The sequence below is a fragment of the Oncorhynchus kisutch genome, unplaced genomic scaffold (assembly GCF_002021735.2).
Source record: "Oncorhynchus kisutch isolate 150728-3 unplaced genomic scaffold, Okis_V2 scaffold3549, whole genome shotgun sequence".
Taxonomy (NCBI): Eukaryota; Metazoa; Chordata; class Actinopteri; order Salmoniformes; family Salmonidae; genus Oncorhynchus; species Oncorhynchus kisutch.
Genome location: NW_022265494.1, coordinates 227,057 through 246,556, shown reverse-complemented (window position 1 = coordinate 246,556; position 19,500 = coordinate 227,057). Strand labels below are relative to the sequence as shown.

At 45.0% G+C, this 19,500-nt stretch overlaps 1 protein-coding gene across 5 annotated transcripts in view; it reads left to right on the top strand.

The window, feature by feature from the left end:
* Positions 1 to 8,989: 8,989 nt before the first annotated feature.
* The window catches only part of LOC109878765 (NACHT, LRR and PYD domains-containing protein 3), a 28,879-nt gene continuing 18,368 nt past the window's right edge, over positions 8,990 to 19,500 (top strand). For 4 of the 5 annotated variants that reach the window (XM_031820603.1, XM_031820602.1, XM_031820601.1 and 1 more), the window contains exons 1-5: positions 9,018 to 9,071; positions 16,172 to 16,214; positions 16,950 to 17,131; positions 17,357 to 17,523; positions 17,621 to 19,421. In XM_031820603.1, coding sequence (XP_031676463.1) covers positions 17,022 to 17,131; positions 17,357 to 17,523; positions 17,621 to 19,421 — 2,078 coding nt within the window. In that variant the 5' untranslated portion in view covers positions 9,018 to 9,071; positions 16,172 to 16,214; positions 16,950 to 17,021. Of the gene's footprint in view, positions 9,072 to 16,171; positions 16,215 to 16,949; positions 17,132 to 17,356; positions 17,524 to 17,620; positions 19,422 to 19,500 lie in introns of all 5 variants that reach the window. The other variant, XM_031820600.1, reaches the window with a different exon arrangement.

The window sequence follows — 19,500 nt, the reverse complement described above, 5'->3', positions numbered from 1 at the left end:
GCTCTGCATGTGAATCTTCTCCCTGAATATTCATTACCGCTCACCTAAAAACGGAATGGATTCAGCGGTGCTACTGCGGCGCCTAACCCAGCAAGAGGAGCTTATGGAGGAAATGTGCTATCTTCTCCGCCAGCCTGCCCCTTCTCCTCCGATGCCAGGTATCATAACCCAGCAAGAGGCGCTTACGGAGGAAATGTGCCATCTTCTCCGCCAGCCTGTCCCTTCTCCCCCGATGCCAGGTATCGTAACCGATAGCCTCCTTCGTTCATACACATGCCTGGAAAATATGACGGTTCACCTGGGAAATGTCAGGGATTTCTGATGCAATGCAGCAAACACATTGAACACAACCCCACTAACTTCGCCATCGATAAGAGCAGGGTGGATTTTGTTGTGTCTCTACTCACAGGCAAAGCCCCGGATTGGGCCACCGGCATATGGACTGCCAACAGCACAGAACTCAGATCCGAGACCTATTTCCACACGCTCTTCAAAGAGGCATTCCTTCGATCACTCTCCCTCCTATAGGAGACCTCATGGAACTTCAACAAGGATGCAATTCAGCTGCCGAGTATGCCTTCGAGTTCCGCACCATGTCTGCAGGGAGTGGATGGAATCCGTCTGTTTTTACTTGGCATCTACTGAAGAGGGCTCAACATGGAACTTCTGGCAGAGCTGGCCTGTAGAGGTGACCTTAAAGGATTTAAATCAATACATTCGTTTCGCCATCGACCACCTCATCGCCGACCTCCGAAGAACAGGAACCCGAAACCTTCTCTTTCCATGATTCCGTCTTCCTGTCAGTTTTCCAGAGCCCATGCAGTTGGGCCGTGCTCCTGTCCCGTGTATTGAACGTCAAAAGCAAATCCAAGAAGGGCTCTGCCAACACTGTGGAGGGAAAGATCATCTACTCAGGCATTGCTCTGTCCCCCCACAGAGAGATGAGAAGGGTCCCTCCACTGCCATGCAGGTAGGTGTGTCCTTTTTTCAAAATATCTCCGAGGACCAATTCTCCGCCCCAGTATTGATGACAGTGAAGGGGGTTACCAAGTCCGTAGAAGGCTTGATAGATTCAGGAGCAGCAGGTAAATTCATCGATCAACAGCGAGTACAAGAGCTTGACATTGATCTAACACCTGTCACCCTCCCTTAAGGATTAACACCCTGGACTAGCAGCCATTAGGCACATGGTTCATCACGCACCTGACCACAGAGCGTCACCCCTCCCTTTAGGATTAACACCCTGGACTGGCAGCCATTAGACACGGGGTTCATCACGCACCTGACCACAGAGCGTCACCCCTCCCTTAAGGATTAACACCCTAGACAGGCAGCCATTGGGCACGGGTTCATCACGCACCTGACCACAGAGCGTCACCCTCCAGATTGGAGTCTTCCACACTGAAACCATTCAACTCATGGAACTCTCATCCCCCATATAGCTACTCATCCTCGGACACCCCTGGCTTTGTCATCATGACCCTGCCATCTCGTGGCAATAAGGTGAACTACTATCCTGGTATTCTACTTGCTTCTCCAGTTGTCTCAATCTCCCTGCAGAGCCACCACCATAGAGGACCCTGCCTCGGCAGTGCCACCCACCATACATTCTGCATACGCCCAGTACAGCAACGTCTTCAGCAAAGTCAAGGCCTCCACTCTGCCACCACATTGTCCAGGAGACTGTGCTATTGATTTACTCCCTGGAGTGTCCCCACAGAATGGCCATGTTTAACCCCTGCCTATCCCAGAAAATGAGGCAATGGAGAACTACATTGATGAATGACTCAAAAGGTTTAATTCGTCCTTCTTCCCCGACTGCGTCCAGCTTCTTCTTCGTTGGAAAAAAAGAACGGTGGTCTCCGTCCATGTATTGATTATCGTTCCCTGAATGATGTCACAGTCAAGAACTCTTCTTTTGTACCCAGCGACCCTTGAACAAGTGGGCCGCGCCGACATCTATACTAAACTCGACCTGCGAAGTGCATATAACCTTGTCCTTATACGTGAAGGCGACGAATGGAAGACGGCCTTTATCACCACTCGAGGACACTACGAATACCTGGTTATGCCCTACGGCCTTACGAACGCCCCAGCCGTCTTCCAATCCTTTATGAACAAGGTTTTCCAGGATATGATCAACCGCTTTCTCATCGTCTACATTGATGACCTCCTGATTTACTCCCTGAAGGAACACATAAAGCATGTGCAAAAGGTTCTTCAACGGCTCCTTGACCATAACCTTTAATGTGAAGACTGACAAGAGCGCCTTCCATGTGAACTTCCTCTGCTTCGTACTGACACCTGGAGGGGTCAGCATGGATGTGGACAAAGTCACCGCCATCAGTAATGGGCCCAAACCCACCACCGTTAAGGAACTCCAATGTTTCATTGGGTTCTCCAACTTCTTTCGCCGGTTCATTCAGAACTTCAGTTCTACTGCCGCCCCGCTCACTGCCCTTACCAGACAAAAGACCGGGCCCTTCAATGGACTGATACAGCCCTGACTGCGTTCAGCTTGAAATGCCTCTTCATCTCAGCTCCTGCCCTTCGCCAACCTGATCCGACCCTTCCTTTCACCCTGGAGGTGAATGCCTCCAAAGTAGGAGCCATACTCTCTCAGCGGGTGGGAACACCTTCCAAATCACATCTCTGGGCCTTCTTCAGGAAGTTATCCCCCAATGAGAGGAATTACAATGTGGGGACCAGAGAACTCCTCTCCATCAAGCTGGCCCTCGAGGAGTGGCACCACTGGTTGGAGGGCGCAAACATTCCCTTTCTTGTCCTAACAGATCATTGTAATCTGGAATATATCAGAGGGGCCAAGAGGTTAAACTCCAGACAAGCCTGCTGGGCTCTTCACACACTTCCATTTTCATGTTACTTACATCCTTGGAAAGAAAAAGTTTGACCTTCCGACCAGTAACTAAGACCCTACACCCATTCTTCCTTCTTGCATTATGGGACCGGTACAGTGGGAGGTTCACTCTGCCATACAAGAGGCCCAAACCTCAGACCCGGCTCCTCCTGAGACACCAGCTGGTGCAATGTTGTCACACGTCCTTGGGGTCAGGACATCCGGACATTCCACGAACCACCGAACTTCTAGCCTGGAAATTCTGGTGATCCTTACTGGCATCCGACGTAAGGGATTACTTACTCACCTGTCCAGTCTGCGCCCAAACCAAACGCCCCCATCATCTTCCTTCTGGGAAGCTTCAACCTTTGCCAATCCCTCACAGACATTGGTCCCACAAATCTGTTGACTTCATCACAGACCTTCCTGAATCGTCTGGTAATACCACAATCCTTGTCATAGTAGACCGTTTTTCAAAAATGTGTCGTCTGGGTCCTCTTCCTCATCTACCTAACGCCATGGAATTGGCGGAGTGCATGTTCCAGCATGTGTTCCGTCTGTATGGGATTCCAGAGGACATCGTCTCTGACCGCGGGCCCCAGTTTGTCTCCCGGGTGTGGCGAGCCTTCTGTGACTGATTGGTGGTCGCCCTCAGTCTCTCCTCCGGGTAACACCACCAGACCAACGGGCAGACGAACGTCTGAACCAAGAAATAGGGAAGTACCTCCACCAACAATATTCTGCTTCTCCACACGACTGGAGTCGGTATATTGCCTGGGTTGAATACGCTCAGAACTCACTCATGCACTCATCCCTCCACATTACTCCATTTCAGTGTGTCCTTGGTTGTTAACGCTAGTTAAAATGGTCCCTTTCCTAAATTAGCCATGGATGGAGAGAGGGATTCTAACTTTTGGTTTAACTTAATTCTCCATACTGGCCAATGATTATAATGGTGATTCTGATACCAACCATTAAGTCATACATTGTTGTAGCCTGAGAGGATAGACGTTAAATATGTAGCTAGATGTAGAAGGCTCACGTTAAACTAGCTAAAGTTACCCATGAATGGAAGTTAGGGCGGCGAGCAAGCATATTAGCCATGTAGCCTATGACAACAAACAAGAAAAGTGTGTACTGTATGACAGAGTGATAGACCGTTTTGTCAACATGACAGAGAGGAGGATGTCATTGGTGTTTCTCTACGATTAGGGTGAGTCAACATGTTTTTTTCTCTACTTGTATGAACGTGCACACACAGACATCGGGTACTATGAACCATTCTTTGCAACGTGCAGTAACTAAATTAATAGTTTAGTGGTCCAAAAATGTCGGAAACATTAACTTGCTTGACCCTGCTGTAGGTCATGTGACTGTCTGTTAAATACAATATGCTTTGTGTACTTAACCGGACAGATGTTGCGCTCTGGTTCTGTGATAAAACAAAGGTGTGGTTGAATTCTTATTGTACCGGGACATAGTAATTATATATTAATAACAGTGATTTTTACCCACGCACCGATACTGGTGTGACCTCATAATTGGCGTGGATGTAATGTGGACACCCACGCTTTAGGCTTCTGTAGGACTGAACCTGCCAAGTCGATGTAAGAGCTACGGAATGTTTTAATTATAGGCTATGTCCGGGCGTTCTGTGTTTTATATTTTTAAATTTGTATCATGTCATTAAATATCAGCCACTATCGAGAACCAGGGTCAGTAATACCCACATACATTTATAACTGTCACTTGAGTGTTCGTTTCCTTCTAATTGTATCTTCCATTGTTGCGTCATTCCATTCCGTTCACCTTTCTGTCCTCTGTCACGTCAGTGTAAGTTGTTCCTGAGGGTCGTTAGCATCAGGCGAAAGTTGTGCAACAATGTGGAACATATCGCCTGTTTGAATCATTATGGAACTCAGACCCGACGTAGCGGGTTAAACCTGTCGCCTGGTGCTCGGTTCACGACGACTGGACCGTTGTTATACGGTTCCTTGATTAGTGAGAATTAGGGGCAGATGTACAGGACCCTCCCTATTCAACCTCTCTTGTACACTTTTTTACACCTTCCAATGTTTCATGGATTCAACTTGAATATGACAACTTTCAGGATGAATCAAACCGCTGTGTTTATTATTTATCAATATAATTTGTGTGAAAACGCTGTTGAATGATAACTGCAAGTGGGTGTTTTCAGTGATTAAATTACATTTATTCAGCGCACGCAAGGTAACCACGCCTACAAAGCCCGTTATGCAACTTAATAAGGTAAGTCTGAATATAAACTGATGACAAGTGCGTAGGAAAGGCGTGAATAATCAGGGCGTAATTTCATAAATTGGAATAGTGCCCTTAGTGAATACACACATGCACTGCTTGAGTTCACATGAGGTGCGATCAGTTTATCTCGCCCGTCGTACTGGGTCTTGTATTCAGAAGAAGAATGGCGTGCCGACAACGATTGAACCAGTGGGTAACATTATGCAACGGTGCACCGGCCAATTTATCGAGCGCACAGCAGTGAGCCAAACGGACAACCACTTTCCTGATCGGTGTCGCCAGAAAGCATTTTCAACGTTGATTTAGCCCGACATTCAAATAGTTTCTATGCCCATTGTTGCTCGTCACCTTCTCTTGACTGACTTGTCGAAAGAGAGTGTTTTCTTTAGTGACAGCTTCACATAATTCCGATGCACGTCTTCTAACGTAGTTTCATCATGCGGATAATAATCACGATAATGCGCTGTCCGTCGCCTTGACCAATAATACTCTACCTCATAGCCCTGTAGCCTACAACATCACATTGGATCATATTGATTAGGCTAATTAATATGAATCAACACCCATGTAAATAAGACTAAACTTGCCATTCTTCAAAGTTGAAATCTGTATTGTATTAACTTTACAATTCTTCAGACGTCTTTCCCTTAAATCATCTGTCTCTTTATGAAAGCCTAGCTTCTCCACAACACTTTTCTACATTCAATTATAAAAGAACGTAACAAACCTCAAGATGTTTTTGTCTTCTACCCGTAAGGTCCATTTCTTCCTCTAGGTCCTTAAACATGGACAACCTGTGTTGGGACATGAGGTGTAGGGAGGATAGAGGTGGAGAGAGGGAGAGGTGGAGGGGGGAGAGAGTGGGAAGGGAGGAGACTGAGAGATAGGAGGAGACGGAGAGATAGGGAGAGGCGGAGGGAGGATGGAGGTGGAGGGAGGATGGAGGTGGAAAGAGGAGGGAGAGGTGGAGGGAGGAGAGAGAGAGGGAGAGAGGTGGAGTGGGAGAGAGGGAGGATACAGGTGGTGAGGGAGGAGACAGGTGGTAAGGGAGAGAGGGAGTAGACAGGTGGTAAGGGAGAGACCTTGAGAGGATCTGCAGAGAAGAATGGAAGAAACTCCCCAAATACAGGTGTGCCAAGCTTGTAGCATCACACCCAAGGCTGTAATCGCTGCCAAAGGTGCTTCAACAAAGTACTGAGTAAAGGGTCTGAATACTTATGTAAATGTGATATTTCCGGGTAGTTAAAAACATAATATGTTAAAATGTCTAAAAACCAGATTTTTGCTTCCGTCATTATGGAAAATAAAAATGACAGAAAAGGCCCAAAGGAGTTGGTGGAATCGTCCTTTAAATCATGGCCCACTTGCTCAGCTGGGCCAGGGACGCTTTAATTAGGTCAGGTGGGAAATGTCCAACAGATCTCAACTGATTAGGAGGAGGAAATGTCCTACAGATCTCAACTGATTAGAAGGAGGAAATGTCCAACAGATCTCAACTGATTAGAAGGAGGAAATGTCCTACAGATCTCAAATGATTAGAAGGAGGAAATGTCCAACAGATCTCAACTGATTAGGAGGAGGAAATGTCCAACAGATCTCAACTGATTAGGAGGAGGAAATGTCCTACAGATCTCAACTGATTAGGAGGAGGAAATGTCCTACAGATCTCAACTGATTAGGAGGAGGAAATGTCCAACAGATCTCAACTGATTAGGAGGAGGAAATGTCCTACAGATCTCAAATGATTAGAAGGAGGAAATGTATTTATTTGACCTTTTTATTTAACTAGGCAAATCAGTTAAGAACAAATTCTTATTTTCAATGACGGCCTAGGAACAGTGGGGTTAACTGCCTGTTCAAGGGATTTGAACTTGCAACCTTTCAGTTACTAGTCCAACACTCTAACCACTAGGCTACCCTGCCACCCCAGAAATGTCCTACAGATCTCAACTGATTAGGAGGAGGAAATGTCCGTGTGTCTGTGTGTCTGTCTGTCTGTGTGTCTGTGTGTCTGTCTGTCTGTGTGTCTGTGTGTCTGTCTGTCTGTGTGTCTTCACATATATCTATATTTCTTAATTATTTTAGATTTGTCGGTATTGTTGATATATTGTTAGATACTACTGCACTGTTGGAGCTAGGAACACAAGCATTTAGTTTAGCAGCTGTGAAAAGGGGTTGAGGGTTTGAATGGTGCATCAGAAGAGTCCATGGTGGTGGATTGGCCTACACTGCAGGAAGCAGGGGTTTCCTTTCACCAGCAGGATCCTGACATTTTAAAGGTTAAGAAGGTGGACGTTGTGGCCTTTATAGCTGTGGTAATTAATGGCACGACTTTGTGGCCTTTATAGCTGTGGTAATTAATGGCACGACTTTGTGGCCTTTATAGCTGTGGTAATTAATGGCACGACTTTGTGGCCTTTATAGCTGTGGTAATTAATGGCACGACTTTGTGGCTTTTATAGCTGTGGTAATTAATGGCACGACTTTGCGGCCTTTATAGCTGTGGTAATTAAGGGCACGACTTTGCGGCCTTTATAGCTGTGATAATTAAGGGCACGACTTTGCGGCCTTTATAGCTGTGGTAATTAAGGGCACTGCCGAGGTGGAGAGAAAGTGGACTTTGCGGCCTTTATAGCTGTGATAATTAAGGGCACGACTTTGCGGCCTTTATAGCTGTGGTAATTAAGGGCACTGCCAAGGTGGAGAGAAGGTGGACTTTGTGGCCTTTATAGCTGTGGTAATTAAGGGCACTGCCAAGGTGGAGAGAAGGTGGACTTTGTGGCCTTTATAGCTGTGGTAATTAAGGGCACTGCCAAGGTGGAGAGAAGGTGGACTTTGTGGCCTTTATAGCTGTGGTAATTAATGGCACGACTTTGTGGCCTTTATAGCTGTGGTAATTAAGGGCACTGCCAAGGTGGAGAGAAGGTGGACTTTGTGGCCTTTATAGCTGTGGTAATTAAGGGCACTGCCAAGGTGGAGAGAAGGTGGACTTTGTGGCCTTTATAGCTGTGGTAATTAAGGGCACTGCCAAGGTGGAGAGAAAGTCCAGATAGATAGAAATTATAGTGATTGTGGACAATAAGATTTCACAACATAAGAGTTACATGGAATATTGGCACAAGCCAAGCCCTCTCAGGTCCTAGAGCCGTACCACCATCTCAGGTCCTAGAACCGTACCACCCTCTCAGGTCCTAGAACCGTACCACCCTCTCAGGTCCTAGAGCCGTACCACCCTCTCAGGTCCTAGAGCAGTACCACCCTCTCAGGTCCTAGAGCCGTACCACCCTCTCAGGTCCTAGAGCCGTACCACCCTCTCAGGTCCTAGAGCCGTACCACCCTCTCAGGTCCTAGAGCCGTACCACCATCTCAGGTCCTAGAACCGTACCACCCTCTCAGGTCCTAGAACCGTACCACCCTCTCAGGTCCTAGAGCCGTACCACCCTCTCAGGTCCTAGAGCCGTACCACCCTCTCAGGTCCTAGAGCCGTACCACCTTCTCAGGTCCTCGAGCCGTACCACCCTCTCAGATCCTAGAGCCGCGCCACCCTCTCAGATCCTAGAGCCGCACCACCCTCTCAGGTCCTAGAGCCGCACCACCCTCTCAGATCCTAGAGCCGCGCCACCCTCTCAGATCCTAGAACCGCACCACCCTCTCAGGTCCTAGAGCCGCACCACCCTCTCAGATCCTAGAGCCTGAGAAGGGATATATGGAGAACTACAGAATGAAGTGGGAGTTGTGTTTGTTTTGGCAATATACTATTTTTATTAGGGTGGAGGAAGTTAGTTTCACTATTACGCATTGATTTATTATAAGTTTTTGTTTCAAACCGTCCAGTTGGTGGCGGCAATACACCTTTTGGGGTGCTGTCCTCCATAAACCCCACAGAAGAAGAAGAGGAGGAAGAACGTTGTCGATTAAGAGGAATGTTTAAGAGGTTTGTAAGCGTTCTTTTACAATTTTATGCAGAACTCGAGAGAGAGAGTGATGATTTAGGGGGTAAAACATCCGCCCGGTTATTACGATATTGATTTAAACTTTCAAAAATGATTATTTTAGGCTTATTTACATTGGTGGTGATTAGCTAGTAGTGATAAGTGATAAGCTTATTCAATAAGATAGTGATAAGCTTATTCAATAAGATCCGATGTGATGTGATATAGGCTCCAGGGCTATGAGGTATGGTATTATTGTTATTCGGCGATTGACAGCACATTATTAAGGTGATTATTATACGCACAAAAGACTGGAAACTGGCTTACTTTCACTTCCTGAAAGAAGACGTGCATCGGAATTATGTAAAGCTGTCATTAAATCAAATAGTCTGTGTCGTCAAGTAAATGTGACGTTCAACAATGTGCATATAAACTATTTAAATGTTGTGCTAAATCACATATTAAGTTAAAAGCTTTCTGGAGACAGATCAGGAAGGCGGTGGTCCGTTTGACGAACTGCAGATGCGCTCGATATAACGTCCCCGGCTCATCTATGCGCGTTGTGAACCCCGGGTTGAATCATCACCACAACTTTTCTCAGAATGAAAACCCCGGTGCGCCGGGCGAGATAAACTGATCGCAACTCAAGTGAACTCAAGCAGTGCATGGGTCTATTCACTCAACCAGGGATGGGCAACTGGTGGCCCGCAACCAAGAATAAAAAACATTGTTTTCCTGTTGACCGTTAGAATAATAGAAAACACACGGTGCAGTGTGTAAATGTGGTTGAGCATCAGCAGTCAGTCTATTAGCCCATGTTAGCTACATGTTTTTAGATTGGTAAATTAGTCTAGCGGCTAAACTTGTAGTAAGCATGGTTGAATTACCAACCGGGGTGGGGCCCGTTGATCATCAGTTAACATATTAAAAGCTGGTCAAATTTGCCTCCACCCCATGGCAACATGTCCCCATGGCAACACGTCCCCATGGCAACACGAGTAGAATTATCTATAAAACGGAAAATGTTTTCTTTGAATTGCAGGAAGTTAGAGTTAGAAAATTGCTATTTCATTTTCATGTTGCCCCATGGGAACATGTGCAGGAGAAAGGGGTATGGTTGCGGGTTACTGATATACATTTGTATTTATTCATTATTAAATGATTAAAAGTCGTAATTATGTTACCAAATATGAAACTAACATAATTAAGAAACTCATTTGAAAAACTAAAACTATAATCATTGATTCCAAAACGAAAATAAAATATAAACCATCATAAATTATGTTCAGTTAGTTTTTCCTTCTATATATTGTCTGGTAAATGTTGCCAGGAGTTGGTGATGTTTCAAATAGGCCCAACTTGTTCATCACTAGTCTCCCTAGACAGACAGGTTCCCTCCCATAATGTACCAATGTTCCTGCATGCAAGCAAAGATTGACTATTATATTGAGAAGATACTCAAGTGACCACTCCAACAATGGAAATGCATGGCCTCAAAGATGGAAGGCAGGCGGGAGGAGGTTAGATCCGGTGGGACCATCTAGCCATTATAGCCTCTGTGACAGCATGGGCAGTGCGATTGAGGAAATCTCCATTTTTAAAGTAGTACATTTTCTTCTTCATTGGCTGATTGCTCCCAACTCATAGGAATCCCTACCCAGTTGACTACTTTAAAATGGTGGGAGGCCTCAAGAGCAATGTCCAAAACAGATTATATCCATGAGTCCTCCATCTCTATGACAACAGCATAGAGGATCTACTCCGCCCTAAATCTGTCCTTGTGAGATTAGCCCTTTTTTTGTATTATTTTCGTGGACAGAGTTTGCGCTGAGTAACATCTCTCGCATCGCATCTTCTTCTCTGATACATGTCTGGAGAAGTTTCTGCGGGTCAGTTGGGAAAGAGACAGAGAGGAACAGGCGAAGTGAGAGGATCTACTCCGCCCTAAATCTGTCCTTGTGTGATGAGCCCCTTTTTTTGTATGGAGGTCTTTTCTTTGTATAAATGTCACCTTTATTTAACCAGGTAGGCCAGTTGAGAACACGTTCTATGGGAGTGTGGAGTTCTGTGAGGCTTATTAGATCTAATAGAAGGTTTGTAATGTTTAGGTTGTTACAGATGTACTGATATAAAGTGGATGGATGTTGCATTCCGGTGTTATGATACTGATGATTTGTCTCCGTAGATGGTTTGTTTATGTTTCTACGGTTGTGGCTTGATGGAGTAGATCTGTAAGGCCTACAGCTCCATCTAGTGGTTGAGTTGGGGACAACATATGTTAACAAATGTAGCACTTTAGCTAAGGCTAACCCTTTCCTAAATTTAACCTCAGTCTCCTGTGTTAGTGTTAGTTCTCCTCTTAACCTGCCGTGTCAGTTCTCCTCCTAACCTGTTAGTTCTCCTCCTATCCTGCTGTGTTAGTTCTCCTCCTATCCTGCTGTGTTAGTTCTCCTCCTATCCTGCCGTGTTAGTTCTCTTAACCTGCTGCCTTAGTTCTCCTCCTATCCTGCCGTGTTAGTTCTCCTCCTATCCTGCCGTGTTAGTTCTCCTCCTATCCTGCTGTGTTAGTTCTCTTAACCTGCTGCCTTAGTTCTCCTCCTATCCTGCCATGTTAGTTCTCCTCCTATCCTGCCGTGTTAGTTCTCCTCCTATCCTGCCGTGTTAGTTCTCCTCTTAACCTGCCGTGTTAGTTCTCCTCCTATCCTGTTAGTTCTCCTCCTATCCTGCCATGTTAGTTCTCCTCCTAACCTGCCGTGTTAGTTCTCCTCCTATCCTGCCGTGTTAGTTCTCCTCCTATCCTGCCGTGTTAGTTCTCCTCCTATCCTGCCGTGTTAGTTCTCCTCCTATCCTGCCGTGTTAGTTCTCCTCCTATCCTGCTGTGTTAGTTCTCCTCCTATCCTGCCGTGTTAGTTCTCCTCCTATCCTGCCGTGTTAGTTCTCCTCCTATCCTGCCGTGTTAGTTCTCCTCCTATCCTGCCGTGTTAGTTCTCCTCCTAACCTGCCGCGTTAGTTCTCCTCCTAACCTGTTAGTTATCCTCCTAACCTGCCGCGTTAGTTCTCCTCCTAACCTGTTAGTTCTCCTCCTATCCTGCCGTGTTAGTTCTCCTCCTATCCTGCCGTGTTAGTTCTCCTCCTAACCTGCCGTGTTAGTTCTCCTCCTATCCTGCCGTGTTAGTTCTCCTCCTATCCTGCCGTGTTAGTTCTCCTCCTATCCTGCCGTGTTAGTTCTCCTCCTATCCTGCCGTGTTAGTTCTCCTCCTATCCTGCTGTGTTAGTTCTCCTCCTATCCTGCCGCGTTAGTTCTCCTCCTATCCTGCTGTGTTAGTTCTCCTCCTATCCTGCCGCGTTAGTTCTCCTCCTATCCTGCCGCGTTAGTTCTACTCCTAACCTGCCGCGTTAGTTCTCCTCCTATCCTGCCGTGTTAGTTCTCCTCCTAACCTGCCGTGTTAGTTCTCCTCCTATCCTGCCGTGTTAGTTCTCCTCCTATCCTGCCGTGTTAGTTCTCCTCCTATCCTGCCGTGTTAGTTCTCCTCCTAACCTGCCGTGTTAGTTCTCCTCCTATCCTGCCATGTTAGTTCTCCTCCTAACCTGCTGCCTTAGTTCTCCTCCTATATTATATTATATTATATTAACCAGGTAGTATAGTATAGGCTCTATCAGATTATCCATTATATTGACCAGGTACTATAGTGGCTGCAGTATCAGATTATCCATTATATTGACCAGGTACTATAGTGGCTGCAGTATCAGATTATCCATTATATTGACCAGGTACTATAGTGGCTGCTGTATCAGATTATCCATTATATTGACCAGGTACTATAGTGGCCGCTCTAACAATTAAAATGTCTTTAAAAAATGGAAGGCAGTTGAGAGGAGGCAAGATCAGGTGGAAGCATTCTAGCTAATGAGAGGGCAGATCAGGTGGGAGCATTCTAGCCAATGACAGGGCAGATACACGCGTGTGAAAAACGGGCATAACGGTTTCCACTAGTTACCACAGCCACAAAGTCGAAATGTGCTTTTTCGTAAAATGACAAAAAACACATTTTTTTGTCTTAATTTAAGGTCATGCTTAGCCACAAGGTTAGCAGACTGGTTAAGGTTAGATTTAAAATCCTATTTAAAAAAAGATATATTCCGATATGAAGTGTTTTTTATCAAAGTTGCCGGGCTGTCATGTGTCCAATTCATATCAGTACACGTGTAACAACCCGATCACTACAAAACTTCTATTTGATCAAATAAACCACATGCAACAAATAAGACACAGGTTTTTTTGCTGACCAAATTCACCACTCTTTCATTGACCTCCATACAAAAAATCCTCGATTGGTGGAAGTGATTTTCCGCCAAATTACCCCTGTCGATTCACCTCTTCCTCTCTGCTTAATGTAAACATCTCTGCCGGACACAAAGTAGCAGCTGGCCAGTAAGATGGAAAACACAGGAGAAATTAACTCATGAAATATAACTCAAGCGGCCAGTTTCCATCATCTACCTTAAACCACTGCAAATGTTTTGCCTTGTAAAACTTTGGTTTCGTATCACAACGTCAAAAGTTAAAATCTAAAGGAAGTCCGTTCTGTCTGTCCTCTATCATGAGCACTAATATTGATGCAGCTGGTGGCCACACCATACTTAATGCAGCTGGTGGCCACACCATACTTAATGCAGCTGGTGGCCACACCATACTTAATGCAGCTGGTGGCCACACCATACTTAATGCAGCTGGTGACCACACCAGATACTGACTGTTACTTTTGATTTTGACCCCCCCCCTTTGTTCAGGGACACATGATTCCATTTCTGTTAGTCACATGTCTGTGGAACTTGTTCAGTTTATGTGTCAGTTGTTGAATCTTATGTTCATACAAATATTTACACATGTTAAGTTTGCTGAAAATAAACGCAGTTGACAGTGCTGAGTTTAGTTTGTAGGCCAAACCGTTCTGATGCTACCGTAACATTATGTGTGAGAACCGATTTTTGGGATGTCTCATGGTCTGAGAAACACCGCTCTAGCTCTGCCACCTTCCACCGCAGATGCTGAAGGGCGATATCGGCGGATGGTGTGGATTGAGATGCAGCCCATGCAAAAATTCGTTTTTCGATGGGGATTGTTTTAGGATAATTTGATTTTCGTGGGAGCGCGACCATTGTAGGCTAAGGGTTTTTAAATTCATAGATGGAGCTATGGATGCTAGGACTGACCATGCATGATATCAACATTAAATTGTGTTTTTACAAACATTGGAGTTAAACAAGCTTATATTTTGGGTTCTGATGGAGGACAACAGTTGAACTGAGCTCATGAGAAATGTATAAGTTAGATTCTTCAAGAATGACTCAGAATATCATTCATTTATAAGTCCAAAAATGGATGTAGCAACTAAGGATTCTAGTTTTAAAGACCCAATGCAGGCATGTTTATATCAATAACAAATAATTTCTGGTTAACAATTAATGAAGTACTGCTGTAATGGATTTCCCCCCAAAACAGGGCTGTTATGGAGTCAGAGGATCCAACCAGGTAGACTAGCTGTTGTTATGGAGTCAGAGGATCCAACCAGGTAGACTAGCTGTTGTTATGGAGTCAGGGGATCCAACCAGGTAGACTAGCTGTTGTTATGGAGTCAGGGGATCCAACCAGGTAGACTAGCTGTTGTTATGGAGTCAGGGGATCCAACCAGGTAGACTAGCTGTTGTTATGGAGTCAGAGGATCCAACCAGGTAGACTAGCTGTTGTTATGGAGTCAGGGGATCCAACCAGGTAGACTAGCTGTTGTTATGGAGTCAGCGGATCCAACCAGGTAGACTAGCTGTTGTTATGGAGTCAGGGGATCCAACCAGGTAGACTAGCTGTTGTTATGGAGTCAGAGGATCCAACCAGGTAGACTAGCTGTTGTTATGGAGTCAGGGGATCCAACCAGGTAGACTAGCTGTTGTTATGGAGTCAGAGGATCCAACCAGGTAGACTAGCTGTTGTTATGGAGTCAGAGGATCCAACCAGGTAGACTAGCTGTTGTTATGGAGTCAGGGGATCCAACCAGGTAGACTAGCTGTTGTTATGGAGTCAGGGGATCCAACCAGGTAGACTAGCTGTTGTTATGGAGTCAGGGGATCCAACCAGGTAGACTAGCTGTTGTTATGGAGTCAGAGGATCCAACCAGGTAGACTAGCTGTTGTTATGGAGTCAGGGGATCCAACCAGGTAGACTAGCTGTTGTTATGGAGTCAGAGGATCCAACCAGGTAGACTAGCTGTTGTTATGGGGTCAGGGGATCCATCCAGGTAGACTAGCTGTTGTTATGGAGTCAGAGGATCCAACCAGGTAGACTAGCTGTTGTTATGGAGTCAGAGGATCCAACCAGGTAGACTAGCTGTTGTTATGGAGTCAGAGGATCCAACCAGGTAGACTAGCTGTTGTTATGGAGTCAGGGGATCCAACCAGGTAGACTAGCTGCTGTTATGGAGTCAGGGATCCAACCAGGTAGACTAGCTGTTGTTATGGAGTCAGGGATCCAACCAGGTAGACTAGCTGTTGTTATGGAGTCAGAGGATCCAACCAGGTAGACTAGCTGTTGTTATGGGGTCAGGGGATCCATCCAGGTAGACTAGCTGTTGTTATGGAGTCAGAGGATCCAACCAGGTAGACTAGCTGTTGTTATGGAGTCAGAGGATCCAACCAGGTAGACTAGCTGTTGTTATGGAGTCAGGGGATCCAACCAGGTAGACTAGCTGCTGTTATGGAGTCAGGGATCCAACCAGGTAGACTAGCTGCTGTTATGGAGTCAGAGGATCCAACCAGGTAGACTAGCTGTTGTTATGGAGTCAGGGGATCCATGTTCCATTGCATTTCTACAGACAAAGGAATTCTCCGGTTGGAACATTATTGAAGATTTATGATAAAAACATCCTAAACATGGATTCTATACTTCGTTTGCATGTTTCTACAAACTGTAATATGACCTCTCGTCTGAACTTTTGCCTGGACTTGCCTGCGCATCGTGAGTTTGGATTGTGTACTAAACGTGCAAAAAAAAGGAGGTATTTGGACATAAATGATGGACTTTATCTAACAAATCAAACATTTATTGTAGAACTGGGATTCCTGGGAGTGCATTCTGATGAAGATCATCAAAGGTAAGTGAACATTTATAATACTATTCTGACTTCTGTTGACTCCACAACATGGCGGATATCTGTATAGTTGTTTTGGTCTCTAAGCGCTGTACTCAGATTATTGCATGGTGTGCTTGTTCTGTAAAGATTTTTTTTAAATTAGACACCGCGGTTGCATTAAGCAGAGGTTTGTCTAAAGTTCCATGTATAATAGTTGTATCTTTTATCAATGTTTATTATGAGTATTTCTGTAAATTGATGTGGCTCATTACTGAACATAAAGCGCCAATGTAAACTGAGGTTTTTGGATATAAATATGAACTTTATCAAACAAAACATACATGCATTGTATATCATGAAGTTCTATGAGTGTCATCTGATGAAGATCATCAAAGGTTAGGGATTCATTTTATCTCTATTTCTGCTTTTTGTGACTCCTCTGCTTGGTTAGGAAATGGCTGTGTTTTTCTGTGACTAGGTGCAGACCTAACATAATCGTTTGGTGTGCTTTCGTCGTAAAGCCTTTTTGAAATCGGACACTGTGGTGAGATTAACAACAAGTTGATCTTTAAAATGGTGTAAAATACTTGTATGTATTCAAAGGAATTTGAATTATGAGATTTCTGTTTTTGGTGCCCTGCACTTTCACTGGCTGTTGTCATATCGATCCCGTTAACGGGATCTCAGCCATAAGAAGCTAATGGTTCTTCAACAATTCTTCAGAAATATTAACTGTTCTGCTATTTCTTATTGCAGCTGAGTGAGCTGTGACTTACATCTAAAACCAGTCTCCCTGGGGAGAGAGGGGAGGGGACCACTGCCTCTAAAATGAGTCTCTCTGGGGAGAGAGAAGAGACCACTGCCTCTAAAATGAGTCTCTCTGGGGAGAGAGAGGAGAACACTGCCTCTAAAATGACTCAAGACACCAGTTCTAAGAGGTAGGGGATTACATGTAAAATATAAAGAAAAGTGTTCACAAATGACATAAAATTGAGGTCTATTTCATTCATTTAAATGGCCAAAAATGGATTTACCAATTGCAGACTGTAGCTTTAAAATAAACATCAGAACTTCTTAAAGTTCCATTATACAGTTGTTAAAAGGAAGTAGATTAGGTATTGGTGTGATATTGATGAGGTGATCTGTCTCCCTGTTTTGTTCAGTGTCCAGAAGCCCAGAGCAGAGTCCCCTACAACCAGCCTGGTATCAATGAAGAGTGATCAGCCACCTGCTTTCAGCCAGGAACCATTACCAGATGACAATAATGAAGTGGAGATTTTGGACAGTGAGGATGCATTAAAGATCACACACAACCTTCTGGACAGAAGAAGTAAGACTGTGTTTCATACAATATTACAAAGAATGGTACAAAGGCCCTTATAAAACACACAAACTTATGAGTCCCAACTCTCATTGTTTTCCTACAGGTCAATCTCTGCTGACAGTCCAACAAGACATTAAGGCTAAACTGAAACACAAGTATCAACACATATCTGAAGGAATTGGACACCATGGAAACCAAAGTCTGTTAAAGGACATCTACACAGAGCTCTACATCACAGAGGGTGGAAGTGGAGGGCTCAATAATGAACATGAGGTTAGACAGATAGAGATGGCATCCAAGAAACAAACCACACAAGAGACATCAATCAAATGCAACGACATCTTCAAGCCTTTACCTGGACAAGACAAACCAATCAGAACTGTGCTGACAAAAGGAATCGCTGGCATTGGAAAAACAGTCTCTGTGCAGAAGGTCATCCTTGACTGGGCAGAGGGAAAAGCAAATCAGGACGTTCATTTCATGTTTCCTCTTCCTTTCCGTGATCTGAACCTGAAAAAGGACCAATACAGTCTGATGCAACTTCTTTCCCACTACTTCCCAGAGCTGAAAGAGATTGACAGCATTGAAGATGGTGAAACCAAAACTGTTTTAATTTTTGATGGTCTGGATGAGTGTCGACTTCCTCTAGACTTCAAAAACAATGAGAAGTGCTGTGATGTCACGAAGCCAACCTCAGTGGATGTGCTGCTGACAAACCTCATCGAGGGGAAACTGCTTCCCTCTGCACTCCTCTGGATAACCACACGGCCTGCAGCAGCCAATCAGATCCCTCCTGAGTGTGTTGACCAGGTGACAGAGGTACGAGGGTTCAATGATCCACAGAAGGAGGAGTACTTCAGGAAGAAGATCCCAGATCAGAATCTGGCCAATGAAATCATCAAACACATGAAGACATCAAGGAGCCTCCGCATCATGTGCCACATGCCAGTCTTCTGTTGGATATCAGCCACTGTCCTTGAGATGATACTGAAAGAGGCAGAGAAGGATGAAGTCCCCAAAACTCTGACCCAGATGTACTTACACTTCATGCTCATCCAAATCATTGTGAAGAACAGGAAGTACAACAAAGCCACAGAGACAAACCCAAAGGAACTGTCACAGTCAGACAAAGAGATGATCCTGAAACTGGCAAAGCTGGCTTTCCAACAGCTGCAGAAGGGCAACCTGATCTTCTATGAGGAGGACCTGAGAGAGTGTGGCCTTGATGTCACAGAGGCATCAGAGTACTCAGCATTGTGTACAGAGATCTTTAAAGAGGAATCTGGGCTGTACCAAGAGAAGGTCTACAGCTTTGTGCATCTGAGCATTCAGGAGTTTCTAGCAGCAGTGCATGCTTTAGAATCATGTCTGGACAAGAAGGAAAATGTTTTCTCCCCCACGAGTGATGATGACGAGAAAGAGTCATTCCAGTTGTCTGACTTACACAGGACAGCAGTGGACCAGGCCTTGAACAGTGAGAATGGACACCTGGACCTGTTCCTCCGCTTCCTTCTGGGTCTCTCACTGGAGTCCAATCAGAATCTGTTACGAGGCCTTCTGACACCGACAGGAAGGACAACACAGACCAGTGAGGAAACAGTTGAGAGAACAGTCAGGTTCCTTTCAGACAAGATAAACCAGGAATCCTCACCAGAAAGGATCATCAACTTGTTTCACTGTCTGAATGAACTTGGTGCCAACTCTCTTGTTGAAGACATGCAGACCTCCCTGCATTCAGGAACTCTTTCAGAAACAAGACTAAAACCTGACCAATGTTCAGCCCTGGCCTACCTGTTACTGATGTCAGAGGAGGTGCTGGAGGAGTTTGACCTGAAGACATACAACACATCAGAGAAAGGTTATCAGAGGTTGCTGCCAGTAGTGAAAACCTGCAAGAGAGCACTGTAAGTTCTGTTATTGAGTTGATGTGTACAGTATCATTATAATGAAGGATTTGTATTTCTAACAGATTATCTCCTCTCT